General features: G+C 37.9%; 1 protein-coding gene across 5 annotated transcripts in view; it reads right to left on the minus strand.

Moving 5' to 3' along the window:
• The window catches only part of ROS1 (ROS proto-oncogene 1, receptor tyrosine kinase), a 103,946-nt gene that overhangs the window by 50,707 nt on the left and 34,849 nt on the right, over positions 1 to 18,390 (minus strand). For all 5 annotated transcript variants that reach the window (XR_011497653.1, XM_014866129.3, XM_070496209.1 and 2 more), the window contains 9 exons: positions 18,184 to 18,362; positions 16,105 to 16,296; positions 12,340 to 12,440; positions 8,097 to 8,311; positions 7,613 to 7,773; positions 7,097 to 7,241; positions 4,632 to 4,894; positions 2,100 to 2,163; positions 1,580 to 1,782 (listed from right to left, as the gene is read on the minus strand). Coding sequence is in view for 4 of the 5 variants with exons in the window: in XM_014866129.3 (XP_014721615.1) it covers positions 1,580 to 1,782; positions 2,100 to 2,163; positions 4,632 to 4,894; positions 7,097 to 7,241; positions 7,613 to 7,773; positions 8,097 to 8,311; positions 12,340 to 12,440; positions 16,105 to 16,296; positions 18,184 to 18,362 (1,523 nt within the window). In the remaining variant the exon portion in view is untranslated. The remainder of the gene's footprint in view (positions 1 to 1,579; positions 1,783 to 2,099; positions 2,164 to 4,631; positions 4,895 to 7,096; positions 7,242 to 7,612; positions 7,774 to 8,096; positions 8,312 to 12,339; positions 12,441 to 16,104; positions 16,297 to 18,183; positions 18,363 to 18,390) is intronic.

Consider the following 18,390-nt stretch of genomic DNA (forward strand, 5'->3'; position numbering starts at 1 on the left):
ACAGCCAAGAAGATAGTGGTCATTTTTTTCAAGTTTGAGGAATTTTCTGTAATCACTCGTATTACTTATTTACTGCAGTTGTCTTTTGTAATCCAAAACCTTAACAACTCTGGATTGTGTGCCACTGTAACATTGGTCCTCTTCTCACATTGAGTATTTTCCCTGGTTAATTTCAACTACCATGGCTTCAACTATAACCCATAGATCAGTGCTACAAATCCACATCTTCAAGGAGGATCCCTCATTGAGTTACTAACTGAAATATCAAACTGCCTACTGGACGTCTCCATATGAGTGATCCCAGAAAACAGAACTCATCAACCTACCCCCCAACCCCCCATCTCTCTTGCATTTTCTATTTTTATGAATTTCCAACACTCACCCAAGGAGGAATCCTGACAAATGTGGTTCATCCTTGACTTCTTCCTCCCATTACTACCCTTAGTAAATTAGTCCCATTTTCAGTATCTCCCCAATTTATCCTCTCTTTTTTTCACCTCACTGCCTCTCATTCCCCACCCCCCACCCTGCCCCAACATTTCCTGTCTGGATTTCTGTGATAGTCTTTTAATTGTTTCAGACTTAACCTTCTCTAAGTCATCATTCACACTGCTAATAGATAGGTCTTTCTAAAACACAACTTGGTAGTGTTAATGACCCATTAAATTTCTTTAATGGCTTGATGTTGGCTTCAAGACTGACATTCAACTCCTTCGACTGCTTCACACAGTGAAGGAGGCCCATTATATTCAGGCTCCTGCCTACCTCTCCAGTTTTGCCACCTGCCTTTCCTCCACCCTCACTCGCATCTCCCTTCCAAGCTCCCTCTATTTATAGCTCCCTGAACACGCTTTGGCTCTCTTGTTTGTCTGCCTCTGCACCTCCTACTCCCTCAACTTTCCCCCACCTTCACCTGGCTCCTCTTCTTTGTACCCAAGATGTTTTTCCCTACCCCCACCGCCACCACTCAACCCGATTGAGCATCCATTCTCTGTGTCCCACCACATCCTGCCCTCAGCATAGATAGCATTTATCCTCTCTTCTGTCTGTCTTCTCTACTAGCTAACATTCAGTGAATGCCTACCATATGCCAGGCATTGTGCTAAGTGCCCTATGTGGATTATCTCATTGAATCATCACAAGAATCCTACGATAAAGTACTATGTAACCATAGAGGTTAAATAACTTGCCAATGGGCACAAATATAGTAAGCAGTGGAGCCAGAATTAAGTTCTAGATTGACAGATTCCAAAGCTCACCCTCTTAATCACTATGCAATACTGTCCCCCTAGTGTTAGACTCATACTGGGCTGAGTTTGTTCAAGGACTGCGATTTTTTTAATCTATATTCCAGGAACTAACACAATGCCCTAAATCTAAGAACTGTTAAATTAATCCTGAATGACATTTGCCCAAAATCTAATTTGTATTCATTTGTGACTAAATAATCACACATCTACCCTTTTCAACCATTCTAATCTTAATGGCTCAACCACTGGCCAGTCATTTTAATTACAGGGTGGTATAACATGCAAATACTTTACTTCCTTTCTTCCAAAAGAATTACATAGTGAAATACCTCAGAGGTGGACAGATTGTGCATGTTTAGAAGGAAGAGCGAGTCTCCTTGAGCATAATACCCCATCGCATCATCAGCTGTGTAGCCCATGGCACTGATGTCTCTTTCTGCCGAAAACTTCCACACATCTTGATTTTGATCCATATCTGACAAAACTATCTTGTTTCCAAAAAGAATTATAAGGTATGGAAATGGGTTGATTTCTGAAAACAAAAAATAAGTAGATAATATGTATGAGAAAAATAACTTTAGTTTACCAAAATCGTTTGATTCAATATCAGGCCTTTTTGAAATCCACGAGTCTCCTTTGGGTTCATCTGATACACCAGCCTCAATCAAAACTGCTGAGGCTTTCTAAGCCTAGCTTTGTTTAAGCATGTTTGGGGATGATAAAAATTGATTGTTTTATTTGACTTTAACTTCAGCTCAGAGACAGCATTCATATGCCTGAGAATATGAAGGATCAAAAATGACTTTAAAACACTAATTGTTCTTTGTACAGATTTTAGATAACAGATACCTGATGTTTTGGACTTTACTATGTCAGAAAATGGTCCTGGTCCTTTAGATGTGAAGACCCGAACCTAAAGAAAGAAGAGAATACCAAAAAGTTGCATTCAACAATGTCCTCAGTGGCAATAATTAAGTTCTGAGACAAACTATTATTTCATTTCACACTCTTGAGACATACCACTAATAGTTTCAAATAGTTATTTACATCTAAGTATATAGCAATAAATCACTAAGAGGAAAAATATTGCCCCATACTCATGTTGGTGAGTCTTCCTGTCTAGAAAAGACAAAGAAATGGCACACTTCTCTATGGCAAAAAATTTTAATTTCTAAAAAAATTCTTCAGCTATTTCCAAAATTAAGTTATATACAATAATTAACAGAAATAAAACTATACAAATTATGGTAAACTTTCACTTAATCATGAGTTCAACAACTAGACGCTTCACATAAATTTACATGCTTTTTTAAAAGATTTCTGAAAAGAAAATAATGATTAAACCTTATATTTGAAAATGAATTGTACGTTTCAAACCACTTTTACATGCACTGGCTCTTTTGATCCTCACAACTACTAAAAGTAGAAACTGGACAAGGATGATAATTAAGGTAAGTAATTTATCTACAAGACACATGTAGAAACTGACATATGAACCAAGTCTTCTGAGGTCTGTATACTTTTCTTCTCACTGTGCCATGCTGCATCCTAACAACAAAGTTTTGGTTTTTTTTTTTAAAGATTGGCACCTGGGCTAACAACTGTTGCCAATCTTTTTTTTTTTTCTGCTTTATCTCCCCAAACCCCCCCATACATAGCTGTATATCTTAGTTGCACTCCTTCCAGTTGTAGGATGTGGGACGCTGCCTCACCGTGGCCTGATGAGCAGTGCCATGTCCGTGCCCAGGATCCCAACCCTGGGCCACCGCAGCGGAGCGCGCAAACTTAACCACTCGGCCACGGAGCCGGCCCCGACAAAGTTTTTTTAAAAAACAATTTTTATTATGTCTTTTATTATGTAATAAATCATTTCCATTTCCAACCCTTGTATACGTACAATGATCTATAAAGAAAATTGACACCCATAATGATGGTCTTGAAAGATAGATTCTTAAGTGCTCTTTCAATCAACAAAATATTGGATTACTTCTATTGTACTTCTAGTAGTAAATACATTTGACTATATTCTATATATTACTATCTGTGTATGGTGTGTGTGTGTGTATATATATTACATATATATATATCAAGCAGTCTTCTCTTTTGCACAGGACCATGTTAAGTAAAACTCATGCACATCCATGCATATCATTTTGCACAGTTCTGTGGCAGCTGGGATTTGAAACTATATATACATATAGACAGATACACTTAACCAGAACATGGATTTAACTGGAACTCACATAATTCTTAACAAATAGGAATGTGTATCATCTTTAACTTTGAGGTACAACTATTTTGATTAGTATATGTAGACCTAATATATTATTAAAATAATTATTAAATTAGAATTTAACAAAAAGAAAACAGATCCTAGGAAACTCAGACCTCTAAAACCACTCTCCAAAATATTGTGTTCCCTCAAAAGAAATGGAAAATAACTCTAAATATGTACAACATTGTCACCAACCTGGTATTTAATGAGGATATGAAAATTATTGAGCCGTCTATCGTAAAAGGAAAGCTATTTCATATTAAATTTAAAATGCCAAAATGAGGTGGGAGTAGTTTTTTTTTCTTGATTCCTATTCTCTCTGACTTTCTCCTCTATCAGAAGCTAGGTGATAACTGTTTGATGTCAGCTACCCAGACCCTCAGTTTTTACTTCCATTGGTAGCTCTGAGTCGGGGCATTTAGATGATTCACAGCAGTGATGTGATACGATAGAAAGGACTCCAGAAGCTGGACTACAACACACTACTTCCTAGCCATGCAGCTTGAGTAATTCACTGATACACCCAGGGACATGGCTTTTCCTTCATAGACAGTGTGAGGATCAAATGAGATCAAATAAAGACTATAAATGAACCTACCATGGTACATGGCCTATAGTGATCGAGTCAAAAAATAATAATTTGTTCTGAATCTGAAAGTAAGAAAGTTGTCAAGGTGTCCTTTACCCGAGTTGTCCCCTCTCCGCTCTATACCTTTGCTGCCCACTTAACCTCTAAGATCACACTGTACCTCAAACTATTGACAGAGTGGCAGAATTCTTAACCAACTTCTTTAATCAACCTTCTATTTGCACTATTAAGACCCTTCTATGGGTCGGCCCGGTGGCACAGTGGTTAAATGCCGGCATTCCTCTTTGGCGGTCTGGGGTTCGCCAGTTCGGATCCCAGGTGCAGACATGGCACCGCTTGGCAAGCCATGCTGTGGTAGGCGTCCCACATAGAAAGTAGAGGAAGATGGGCATGAATGTTAGCTCAGGGCCAGTCTTTCTCAGCAAAAAGAGGTGGATTGGCAGCAGTTAGCTCAGGGCTAATCTTCCTCAAAAAAAAAAAAAAAAAGACACCCGTATCCTCGTTTTCACTCTCGTACCTGGAAGGCAACAGTGTACCCAGGACTTATGGCCTCAAGTTGAAAAGACATCACTGAAGGAGTGACATTGACAGAAATCCAGTCTTCAAATGTTTTGTTTTCACCACTTTGGTTGGATATTTGATAGAAAATTTCAAATCCTGTTAACGCACCATTTTCATGCTTAGGCTTATTCCACCTAAATTCTACCACAACTTCATTCTTGTCATGGTATTTTCCACTTGGCAATATAAATATTCTGGGATTCTCTGGTGCTGATGGAACTGAAAAGCAGAGACACAGATAGGGCAGAAAAGAACAAAAGGTTGACTTTTACCACTCATGATGGGGGTCTGGAGCAACTTAGTCATAAAGATTCCAGGCAGTTGAGGTATGTCTATCATATTCTTAAAGATCTTCAGGAGAGAACATTCCATAGATTTCTTCAGGAACCTATCCTGACATTTGAGCACATCTTCCTTTTCTCCAGCCCAAATCCCTCTTACCCTCACCTAGGCACGTCTTTCTTGTCTGTGCCCTGTATAGGTGGAAGGTGGCTGGTTCTCCTTGTAAAATACAGTATTTACTCTCCTCCTGACTGAGTCACCAGGAAGGAAGGCAATAACTCTGCCCAGCCTCTAGCCAGTTCAGCGTGTAAAATAGAGTATATCAGGGATGCAGCTCCTCTCACTTTGAACTCCCCCAAGGAGGGAAGAAGCACCCCCAAGAGTACAGTTTGGGAGTTGCCATTTATTCTAGAGCCAAATCAAGCAATTTAGTCCCTCTTAGTTCTTTAATTAATTTCTCTCTTTCTTAATCAAAAGAAATTCCTCTGCCTGATTTCCAAGTCATTCCATCCAAGATGTCCCTCATCTTTCTTAGGATTCCTCCACACGGTCTGTTCCCACTCCCACACTCCAATCACATTGCTTCTTAATGTTCAACACTCACATCATTATCAAAGTTATCCAATCTCCAGGCCTTCTTACACGTACTCACATAGGGTGCCTCTTCTTGCCTTATCTCTCAAAGCCCAGTTAAAGTTTCCACTCCCCAAAGGCCTTCCCTGGCCATACTAGTCTCTTGCATCACCTTCTCCTAAGAATGCTGAGCAGCTTGATACAGGTGAAGATTTCATAGTCTTGTCTATTCACTGTATGTCATTGCTACTCAGTTCTCACTGTCTTATTTCTATTATCATTAGCAGCATATGCATTTATCTCTCTACTGTTTTATGAGCTCCATCAGAGAAAGCACTTTTTCTTATTCCTTGTTAAATCCCCCCAGATCTAGTATAGGACTGGCACACAGTAAGTGCTTAATAAATATTTGTCAGTTTGAATAATTTCCTGACTATGTTGTAAATTTCCTTAAGGCAAGGGGCAAATCTTATCATTCTTCCTTATGCCCTCAACATCCAGCAGAGTGCTGGTGAGCCTAATTCCCAGCTCATCCCCTGATGGATGCAGTCAAGTCCATTTCCACAGAAGAATCCAACCAAAGCTGACATCCCAAGACAATCTCAAAGAGAGCATACCTGGATCCAAATGCTAACTGCTCCAGAACCTTCCCAGGCTCCACTATGTTCCTGTTATGAGACTTATGGATAAATATTGATGAAAGAATCTTAACAGTAAAAAAAATGCAATGGTGAATGGATGTCTATGTTTATTGAGCTCTTACCGCCTGCCAGGTCCTGTGCTAGGAAGTTTATATAAATTAAAGCAGTATGATACTCTCATTTGCCAACCCTTGCAAAAATGACTGAATGGAGATTTGGTAAAACTATAGTGAAAAGTCCAGATGAAGCCCCAGCCCTGCCACTTACCAGTTATTTTATGTTGGGCAACCACTGGGCTTCTGATTTCTCATTTGCATAATTGAGATAATGACACCTGTCCTGCCTATCTCAGAGCTGTGTGAGGATCAAATGAAATGATGTTTCTGACACAATGCTAGGTGTGTAATAAATGTTTAATAAAGAAGTGATACATATAAATGTGCTTTATACACTTTAAAGTAACATACACATGTAAAGATATGGTTAGTATCCTTTAAAAAATATATTCCAAAGAAATACATTGAATTTAGACATCAGTTATTCACCTACAGAAGATTCTAAGTTACCATCTGTGAGAACATTTCCAGAGAAGCCTGCCTTTCACAAAACTCTCTCTGCTCTTAAATGCCCATTTTCCCTGATGGAGCATTTCACAAATTCCCTGAAACAGGGATTCTGCCTCTTATCTGCCATTACAATCAAGTGAAACAGTCTTTAAGAAATCTTTGAAATATCCTTTTGGAATAAATTACGCAGATTTATTTTAATTGTGTCATTCTAATTTCCAAAAAGTCATTGAGAGGGTATTGAATCTAAAAACATCTATAAAACTGAAACTTATTTTTTAAAATTATTAATTATCCATTTAGATCATGGAAAGCAAGATTCTGTCTTGTAATTTTTTTAGAGATTTCAACCCCTGTACCTGTTTCAGGTGCTTGAAGTGATAGAGATGTTTTGGGGCCCTTTCCCCAGTAGGTATAAGGAGTGACAGAAAGATTAAATAAGGCATAGGGCTCCAGCCCTTCCACAGTGAATACAGGCAAAGGCTGCTGTTCACTAGCCAGGAACTAAAATATAAGCACAAAACATTATTTTCTTAGGGAGAGAATCATACAATCTTTTATTCCTAATTAACTAAAATCTCCGAACTTGGGTTCACGTAAAGTCAAACCTTGCCATTTTAAAAGTGCTAATATTGGTAAGTTCCATGTTATTCCACTTAGACCAGCTAAAGTGGATCTAACATTTCAGTTGTTAACATTAACCACAGATTCTGGCTGTAAACAAAGATTCTCAGGAATAATCTTAATAACCAAACACTACAAGAATAACAAGGGACATGGGCTTGGCTAAGTGAAGAAAGTAGAAATCAGTGTGGGCAGGAATGATGCGGTGGTACAGTCTGTTTGAGAAGAAGTTACTAGAACCAATGCCATACCTTAGAAGGAGCACTAAATTCCACACTGTAGAAAATTACTCCCCAATCCACTGCTGGGGGAGCGTTCCACAGGATTTGGAAACTTGAAGCATTTCCTTCAATCCTAAAGGAAGACTCTTGAACAGAATCTGGGATAACCCTAGGGGTAAAGGAAAAGTTCCCTATGGAATAAAAGAAAGAAAAGAGAGAGAAAGAATTTAGGATTATCAATCATCATAGGAAACATGGAAAATCAATAGAAATTCTAATAATTAGTATGAAAACAAAATTTTCCTTTCCTCTAATAGATCCTGAAAATCATCTTTTTCTGAGTGTTTCAGGCTATAAATTTGGGTTAAGAGTAAACTGACTGCAAGCAAACCAACAGAAACTGCTAAAGCCTTATTCCTCTTAAAACATAATTCTTAAGAAAAAATCCCAACCTGAACATTTATTTAATAGAAAGTACAGAGGAGAGAGGATAAGCAGGAATAAAATCTTGTACCTGGCAGAGGCTTGAGGGATGTCTGAATAATTGTGAACTGATTAAATTTGGCTGGTTCCAAAACAGAGACACTAGTTCTCTGACCTATTTCCTGAGCTGTGATGATCCTAAAGCCATTGATCCAGAAGAGTCGGCCACTGTAGTACATCAGTGCATTCTGGGAAATTTCGGAAGTACTCCAGGCTGCAAATTCTGTGATGATGGGATTCCCAACACTGTTAAAACATGACACCAATTAGTGCTTGTGTCTGGAGTGGAGGAAGACTGGTACATTGAGGCACGGAATAGAACGTGTGTTTGTGAGTGGATGTGTTTGCGGACATGAAAACAAAGAAGAAACACTTTGCAACAATAATTGTCATTATTCTTAGTTCCATTTCAAGTGGATTTTTTACATTTTTCCTAAAGTACACCTAAAGCAAATTTTCTAGGGCTTTTCTTATTAATGTGATATTGCAATGGCAAGAGTGTTACACAGATTTTAATAAACACCTGTGATTTTTGCCTCCCTCCTATTCTTGGCCAGTCTTCTTATTTACTTACCATCCATTATTTCAGTCTGTTTGGTCCTTCTTTTTGCACTATTCGCAACCATCTGCTGCTTCAATGGTACTTAGCAACTTCTACAGCTTAGTCAAAACGGTCCTTTTCAAACCAGGGAATTCAAGTAAACAGACTATTGTTTAAATTGCTTTTAGAGTTTTTCCTCAATGATGGGGAATTTTACAATGATTTTTACTTTAAAAATCTTTTTGGTTGTTTCTAAAATTACTCCAGTTGCCTAGTACTCAATAAAAACTATCTCAGTGATTCTCAGAATTTTGGAGTGGTGGTTTGACTTTTTTTTTAATGATGTCTCTAAATCTTTTTAAAGCGTTGACATCCCCCTCTTTAGAAGAGTATAAAGAATGACATTTAAAGTCAAAATAAATACAAGCCTTCAGAATTTTACAATACCTCCTTGCAAAAACTGAAACTGTCTCAGAGGACCATAGCTGGGAGTTGTCAACGTGATAAAGAAGTATGTTCGCTAGTACTATTCCCATAGCCCTTTTTCTAGTAAAACACTATTTATTCATACCTATTCAATTGTGTAAACAGCATCTGGTTTGTCTTTTGGACTTTCACCCACTTGTCTAATTATACACTTTGTTGTTCCCACTTCTCATTAGAAGTTTCCAGTAACCTTGTGAGAGATATAAAACCAAATTCCAGGTGGAAAGAAGCACGCAGGAGGCACTTGGCCTGAGAAGGCTGGCCCTCTGGACCAACCACAGACCTGCCGCAGCCTACGGCCTGTGAGTGTGCTCACGGCAGTCTTGCTCACAGGGCTGATTGTTGGTTTCAGAATTCCGAGGACAGAAGATTTCCCTGCAGAGTGAGACTAGATATCTCTTAGTTACCACTAGCCTAGATTGCCTCTCATTTCCAGCTGAAGACTCCTCTCCTGTGAAAATCTCCTGGGCTGCCCCGAAAATCTTGACTTCTGGGATTCAGCACAACCTCCTCATTTTCAGGAAATGAGTACTTCAGACCCTTCAGTCCTCAGCAACAGGTACAGCTGGATTTAAAGCAAAGCTCAGCAAAAAAATCATAAAAACGTAAACCCTTCCATGAAACATGAGATATATATGGAGGTCAGCTGAGGTTACTCTACTGAGGATTCATTCATTTATTCATTCATTCACTCAAATAATGTTATGTGCCTAGTTCTGTGTTAGCCACTAGGAATATAGTGGTAAATAAGACAAATACAATCTCTGCCCTCATACAATACACAGCCTAACAGAAAAGGCAGGTAATGAGCAAATAACTACACTGTGAATGGCACGTAAAAAGAAAGGTTGAGGACCAGCCCCATGACCTGGTGGTTAAGTTCGGCATGCTCCACTTCGGCAGCTGGGGTTCAGTTCCTGGACTCAGACCTACCCTACTCTGTTAGCAGCCACCCTGTACTGGAAGCCCACATACTAAAAAATAGAGGAAGATTGGCATGGATGTTAGCTCAGGGCAAATCTTCCTCAGCAAAAAATAAAAAAAGGAAAGGTATAGTGGGTTCCTTAACAAGGAGACCTAATGCAGTCTGGTCAGAGAAAGCCTCTACATACGTGGCTCACATTGTATTTGTATTGAACAGTGCTGATCTAGACCAAAGGCAAGAAATTTAAAACGTAGGAGAACGAATTTTGATTACATATTAGGAAAAATTTTCTGCTTGCAAGATGGCTCTGGAATCCCTGACTCTATGCACAGATTTTTTTTTTTTTTTTTTTTTTTTTTTTTTTGCTGATGTGATAAACAGGCAAGACTTACTAGGAGCCAAAAAGTGCCTGTCCTTCGTGTAACCTTGCCAAGAGCTGCTGCACTGCATACAAGGACACATTATTAACCTTGAGATGAGGAAATGTACTTTTAAAGGAGAAATGTCCTTCCTCCACCTACTCAATCCAATGATACTGATCCTCTGGACAATTAAGGATCTGGGACCTCAGAGAACTCCAGCAAGCCAGCCCTCTGGGATGTACAGACACTGTACATATGTAATATGAAATGCTTAGATCTTCAGTGTTCCATTATAACACTTTTGATGAATGCTTTTAAGACAGATATATCCATCATCACAGAAATTTCCCTGTACCCCTTCCAAATCAATTCCCTCTGCCCCCGAAATATGTGCTTTTCGTGTCTGGCTCCTTTTTCTTGGCATAATATCTTTTGAGATTCAATCATGTTCTTATGTGTATTAGTTTTACCCTTTTATTGCTGAGTAGTATTCCATTGCATGAATATGCCATAGTTTGCTTATCCATTCTCCTCTTGATGGATTGCTTCCCGAATTTGGTTGCTATGAATAAATTGTATAAATATTTGTATACAAGGCTTTTTGTAAACATATTCTTGGATAAATACCTAGGCATGGAATTACTGGGTGGCAGGGGAGATATATGTTTAACTTAAGTAATTTCATGTTTTTCATATATTTTACTTTTACCTGTGCTAAAAATCCATTTTTGTTATTATTTTTAGTGTAAATAGGCAATAGTTTTTAACTTTACAGCAGTAATTACATATCTCAAATTAAAATATAGGACATAAAACCGTTCAAGAATAATATTTACAGGGAGAATTTAGAAATCATTTTATCTCATTGATGAGGAAACTGAGACCAGAGATGTGCATAAATTTGCCTGATGTCACATAGTTAATTAGAGAGATGGTCAGGAAAAGGTTAAAATAAAACAGAAGGTCATGCTCTAGGGCAGAGATTTCTAATATTGGGTTCTTGAACGCCCAGGGAGTTCATAGAGGGCTTCAGGATGTGTTTGAGTGCTCTGAAATAGAAGATCCATGCTCTTCATCAGGCATTCAAGAGTCTAATCTTACAAAGGCCAGGAACCCCTGGTCTGTGAAGACAATGCCAAGATTACTTTTAGACTTAAAAATGCTTTTTTGTTGGTTCACGGAAAAACTCTTAATCAGAGAAACTATGAAACAGTATACACATTTGTATATAAACATACAATGCATATAAATACATACACAACAAATTTGATTAATCAATTATTTTATATCAACTATGGCAAGCAGCTCTGGCTAGTTTCCCACCTATGAACCGTAGAAAATGAATCGTTCCTTTGCCTAGAAATACATGTATTGGCAATCTGATTGCCAAAAGAATCTGTCTATGAGATAAAGACAATGTTCAAAATGAGTGTTATATATTACATATATTATGCCTAATTTTAAAAAGCAAAAGTGTAAGAAGAAGTATAGGAAAAAATACTAGAAAAAAATCTCTGACAATGCTAATATGGAACATGTGGAGATGCCAACAAGAGAAGGTCAGGGGGCTTAGTTTGAGGACATAGATCAAGAAGAAAAATCATATGGTCCCTTCCTCTTCAGTTTTCAGGTGTGACATATAGGATGGTTTCTGTCTTAACTCCATAATGTACACTCGACTTTGTTAAGAAGCAGAAAAACCATCCATTTCCTGGGCTCTTGAGGAGCATCCTCCTCAGCATGTCCACTGCGCTCTCTATACCCATCACAGTATTTACCATAGTCTTCTGTAACTTGTTTTTTACAAATCTGTCTTTCCCCACGAGCACAATGCCTGCAACACAGTGGATAATTAGTAAATGTTCATTGAAAGAATGACTTCTCATGCATTATCATTTATAACCAAGGGGCAAGTCATTCTCTTATTCTCAATCAATTGCCTTTGAGGGACGTTACTTACCTCTGCCCCCGAAGAACAGCTGTGTACAGGTGAATGCACTGACTGTCTTGAACCAACCAATACAAGAGCCCATCACTGAGGTCTAAAGTTAGAGCAATTACCTAAATAGAAAATAAGGTAAGAAAATGAATCATACATGTTTGAAAGATACCTTAGTGAATAACCTATAGATTTCTTTTTAACATTCTCTTTGGAATAATAAACTCAGTGATTTTTGCCTTTCACTGAATATAAAAATTATGTGAATATGCCTAAATAATTTGAATATAAGCACTGGTTTCCTAAAAATGCCCATAAGGCAGGAACTATCTGTTATTCACTTTTATACACTTGGCTCCAGTGGTTTTCAAAGTATGATTCTCAGACCAGGAGCATCAGCATCACCTGGGAATTTGTTACAAATATAAATTATCAACCACATTCCAGGTTCTCCAGAATCAGAAACTTTGAGGCACTGTGCCAAGCCTTGCTTAAAGCTAGCCATAACTTTGCACTCTTCAGCCACATAAGCCAATGAATTTAATTGTTGTTTAAATCACTTTTCCTCAAACATTGCTCCACATTGCTGTGGAGTTTTTTTTTAAAAAAATCTTGATTTACAGGTTGCATCCTATTAAATTATGATCTCCAGGGATGGAACCCAGTGCCCAGTATGTTTTTAAATTCCCCAGATAATTCCAGTATGCCACCAAGTTTGAAAACCAATGGTCTAAACCATTTTGAATTGTATTATCTGTTAATTACAACCAAAAACATACTGATACATTTAAAAAAAACATAGGACCCATATGGATAAAAACCCTGTGTTGTAATTGGATAGAGCCATTTGCATATGAGGTCCTATTTCCAGCTGACATCTGAAAACCACCTATGACAACTCTTTTTTTGTCTTCTTGTTACAATCCATATCTTAATTTGGTGTCTAGTTGTCTAGGTGAGGACTGAGGAAAGACTGCTCCTCTTATGCAATAGAGTGCATGAGATAGAAGTTACAATCCAAGAGGTCTTTTTTGCTTTCTTTGGCTTTATAGGTATTTTTCAAATAAGCTAAGATTGCCAGGAGTCTGCCCACAGGGTATTGGAGTCTATCTATAGCAGACCTAAAGGCTGAGAGGTGTCATATAGCATTAAAGTTGATTACTACATCTTTACAAGATACCGCAGCGTATAAAAGCGATGAGCCAGTGAAACATGTCAAGAGAATACCATAAGGTATCCAAGAACTAAAAGTGCCTGCTGACAGGTTACCCAAGACCTGCTACAAAGAAAGAATCTTGGGCCACATGACTACGAGAACCTTCAATTGCCATATACACACAGCCTTCTGTCTTCAAGAAAACTCAAGCTACTCCTTTCCCAAAAGGTAAAAAAACTATTCTAGCGATTCCCAGCCTTTTGGGAGTTGAATATGTCCTTGCTTCAGGTTAAAAGAAATGTGTTAATTATTTTTTCAGTGAAAGTGAAATCAGGTTAATTTATAATGAGATGTTTGGTTATTTATAATAAGATACACTAGAGTTTTCTAAATTCCAGAGTAACTCTATTTTATCTCTTAAAAAAGGAGATTCTACACCTCCCTTTGTCGGAACACAACTATTCAAACTACAAGTAAATTACAGGTGTAAGGTCATTACTCCATTCCTTTGCATCAGTTATTTGGGCCCATATTTAAAGAGAGCCAGAGGGTGTTCCGTAAATCTTTGGTAACCATTGCTATGTCCAGTAACACCCATACTTTGGAAATAATCTCTTTGATCTAAACTAAAACCTTGAAGTTTAATCCTGTGATAAAACTTACTATATACTATACGCCCGACCCATAGATGTTGCAAAAAATATCTTTTCATTTTAGATGAATCTCTCACTTCGTTCTCTCTTTTCATCACACAAATACCATGTCTTTCTATAAAGAATTGGCTGCCTGTAGTTTATCATGCCTTATGATTGCAAAGTATCTTATGACTTCATGATAAATATGTGAGCGACATATAAAGGAATGACAGCAAGATGGAGAGCTTTGCTCAGTGCAAAATGTGTTGCCTCCAAAACACCCACTAGCATTAATGCAGGCAGATGGATAAGACATCAAACCCTGGCACCAGAACACAGATTTCACAAGCAGCAACAGCACTTGCCAGTCTGTAAGAGGATTTGGAGTGGGAATTTAAGAAAAGGTTTATTTCCCCCAAATATGCTGAGAAATATAATGACTTCACTCATTTACAGAAAAGTCCCAAGGGCCACTCCAGAACTTTCGTGAGTGGAAACAACTCAAACTACCAGATCAGGGCAGTAGGGAGATTACTGACAAAGACCCCAGGGGTGGAGAGGAAGTTACTCTTGAGATAATATTATCTTTAATATGCTTTTATCAAAATGAAAGTGCTTTCCCTTAGCATCTGTATTTGAGACATAAAAAATATACTTTCTTTATATTCAGACTCAAGTGGTTCCAAAACAGAATTAAGGGATTTTCATTACTTGACAAGAATGATTAATTTCTGAATACGGTATGTAAATTTCTATTTGTTTTAAATATCTGCATCATAATCACTATGTGCAAAAATTATTGTTACCCATATATTCTATGGAATTCACCATCAAGTGAGTCAATAATTTGTTTGTTTACAAATGATCTGGTATATCTGTATTATGTATATCTTATCTCTAAAGACAGAAAAAAAAAGATGAAAAGCTTAAGGCATATCCTAGTTAGAAATAGTATGAATGATTTCTTTCTTCTTCATCCTTTTCTGTAATTTCTAAATTTCCTACAATAGACATATATTATCATTATGATCAGAAAAAACAAAATTCAGAAATTTAGGTGGATAGTTAGAGGGTAGCTAAATAGGATCAAGAAAAATTGGTATTATTTCTAGAAGCTGAAGAAGTAACATTTGTTTCATAAATGTTCCTGTATCAGGTATGTTTTTCGGATTGAATTACAATAATAAGCGCTTAACAAATGAGTAGTTACCATGTACCCAGAACTATTCTCAGAACTTCCTAAAAATTACCTCCTTTAATATTCACAACAGCCCTAAGAAGTGGAACAATTGTTCATATTCCCATTTTTCAGATAAGGAAACAGACACAGAGAAGCCAAATAATTTGCTTAGGGGTCACACAGTTTTTAGAGCGGTCAGTACCCAAAATTGATTGAAAATAATGAAATACCTAATCCCCACCCAAAAAGAAGCCCTAAAACATCCAATAAAACTCCTGAAGAATATAAAATCAGTTAGAAATTAAAATACTTTTAAGTGTAGGCCAATTCAAGCAAACTATTAAAATCTTCATATTATACTTTAACTTAATCAATTATGACAGTCAAATAAGACTTAGAGAAATTCTGTTTATACTAAGATCTTGCTGTAACAGTATTTCCTTTCAGATTCTGCCATAACTACTCATAATAAGCAGAAAGAGTATTATCATAACTATACAATAGCACTATTTAGTATTATTAAGTGATCAGATATTACTTTTATTTTATTATTACTTTTTTTTAGGAAGATTAGCCCTGAGCTAACTGCTGCCAATCCCCCTCTTTTTGCTGAGGAAGACTGGCCCTGAGCTAACATCCGTGCCCATCTTCCTCTACTTTATATGTGGGACGCCTACCACAGCATAGCTTGCCAAGCGGTGCCATGTCTGCACCGGGGATCCGAACCAGCGAACCCCCGGCCACCGAAGCAGAACGTGTGCACTTAACGGCTGTGCCACCGGGCCGGCCCCCAGATATTACTTTTATTTTATTACCTTTTTCCCAGAAAACCAAGGCTGTGCCTGTAGTACAAGGGGATTTTCCCCATTTAGCCTGGTGCTCTCAACTGAGTATAGAGTGGTCCAATAGAGATATCCACCAACTGAATCCACCACCATGTCATTCACCAATAGCTTCACATGAGTCACGATGTCTGTGTGTCCTGTCAACACAGACTGTCTTTGTATCTATGAAACATAAGCATACAGTCAGTTAATGATTTTCTAATGACATTATTATTCCTGAATAGTTTATTGCAATAATTAGTAAATTGCTGCATTCACCCATTCATTCGTTCAACCGCAAATATTTATTGGCACTATCTGCTGGGCAGTGTGGTAAGCCTTGGAAACATAGCACACAGTGATGATACCTGCCCTCATGGAACTTATCTCTGTTCATGTCTCTAAAGAGAAGAGAGATAAACTTATTTTCAGTTAAAATACTTGCTCTTCCTAATCACACATCCAGACAGCAGAAACACTGCTGAGTAATAGTGAATTTGATTGGGTTCCCAAAGAAGATGTATACATCCTTGTCATTGAGGACACCTCTCCTTGCCCCTCTATCAGTATATTTCCCTAATATTAGTTACTGCCATTATTGAGCACCTGTTATGTGCCAGGCATTGTACTCCTTTTTTAATCCTTAAAATAATAGCTCTTGTAACCCTCACATTAAGCCTATAAAGGATTTCTATTCCCTATTTTTTCACAAGTGAACTGGGTTCAAAGAAGTTAAGTAATTTTTTCCTAGAGTTAAACAGTTTTTTAAGAGACAAAGCAAATACTTGAAACCAGTTTTATATCCACTTTTCCACTTCCTCCTTCAAAACTATTTTCAAACTAACCCATCTTAGGGAGCATTCTCTCATTAATCCCATCGACTCCATTCTGCCTACATGTCATTGGCACTTATGAATTCAGACTATACCATATTGTTTTGCCTCTAAACGCATTGCTTTGTGTGCTGCTTCTATTTCATGGATGCATTTTTATCACATCAAAAGAGCAGGGGCAAGTGGTGATGGTTACACAACACTGAACATACTAAAAACCACTGCATTTTACACAGTAAAAAGGTGAATTTAATGGAATGTGAACTATATCTCAATAAAGCTGATCTTTTTTAAAAGAGCTGGGACGCATCTACTATTTACTTTATGTTCCCTACTATGTCTGTTCTCAGCGTTCTAAACACATTGGTAACACAGAAATGATCATTGAATGAATAAATGAATGGACCACAAGTGCCCTCCTGATTAGAAGACGATTTCAGTACCATATTTCTTGATCTGTCAGACCAGGGTTCTCATCATTAACCATCTTTCTCTTCAAAGTGTACCAGTACACAGATGCGTAGGATGTCTTCATTTTGCCTCCAGGTCCACTTTCCACCCTACTTTGTGCCCCCAGAGGGCTGACTTCTATGGATTGCATCAAATGGACTCCCTTGTTCTCTGGCTTCCAGTGAGGTTCGGCCAATGGAAGCCCTGGTGGAAGATTGGAGGCCAGGAGGAAAGAGGGAGTGGGGTACTTACTCCCCTAGATCACTCTAGGCCAAACTATACATTTTGACAGTGGCAGAGTTTCATGTCAGCAGCTCCCCTAAAGCTACAACCCTGACCAGGTCCTTCTCCTCCTTCTCCTTTATGCCTGGAGGCAGGAATATCTTCCCACCCTTGCTGACCCAGGGCGTGCTTCACCATCCTTTGCTCATTTTCCTTAGCCCTGTCCACAACTTTGAAAGTAATCCCTTCACCTAGTTTCTTTTAATCATGCCTTTGGAGTGTGTCATCTTCCTCCAGGACAATGACTCATCATTGGTGAAGAATTTAATATATTTATTTTAAGATATTATTGAAAATATATAATGAGCATATCAAATAGTGATATAAAATTTCCTTTACACATAAATGTATTTCAATAAAAAAGTGAGTAGGTTTAGAGACAAATAGTAAATAAAAAGTAGCATAGGTGGTACACAAGTATGAAAAAATCATGGAAATGACAGTCAAGTCACCGAAGTGGGTGGGTATTTTTCTAGAACATCCAGAATGCCAAGCTATAACTTACCACATACGTCTTTCCAGCCCAGTAGAGAAAGTGACCCAGCCACTCAAAAGCTAAGGCCCCTGCTCCTGCAATGTTGGGTATGTGATAATTCTCTGAGATATCCGTCCCATTCAGTAGCCACACGTAAACGTCACCCTTCGTGTCGCTGTAGTAGAGGCTGTTGTTATACCAATCCATGTCTCAAAGCAAAGTGAATCGGTAGCAGTT

The sequence above is a fragment of the Equus asinus genome, chromosome 24 (assembly GCF_041296235.1).
Source record: "Equus asinus isolate D_3611 breed Donkey chromosome 24, EquAss-T2T_v2, whole genome shotgun sequence".
In the NCBI taxonomy this organism is placed as follows: Eukaryota; Metazoa; Chordata; class Mammalia; order Perissodactyla; family Equidae; genus Equus; species Equus asinus.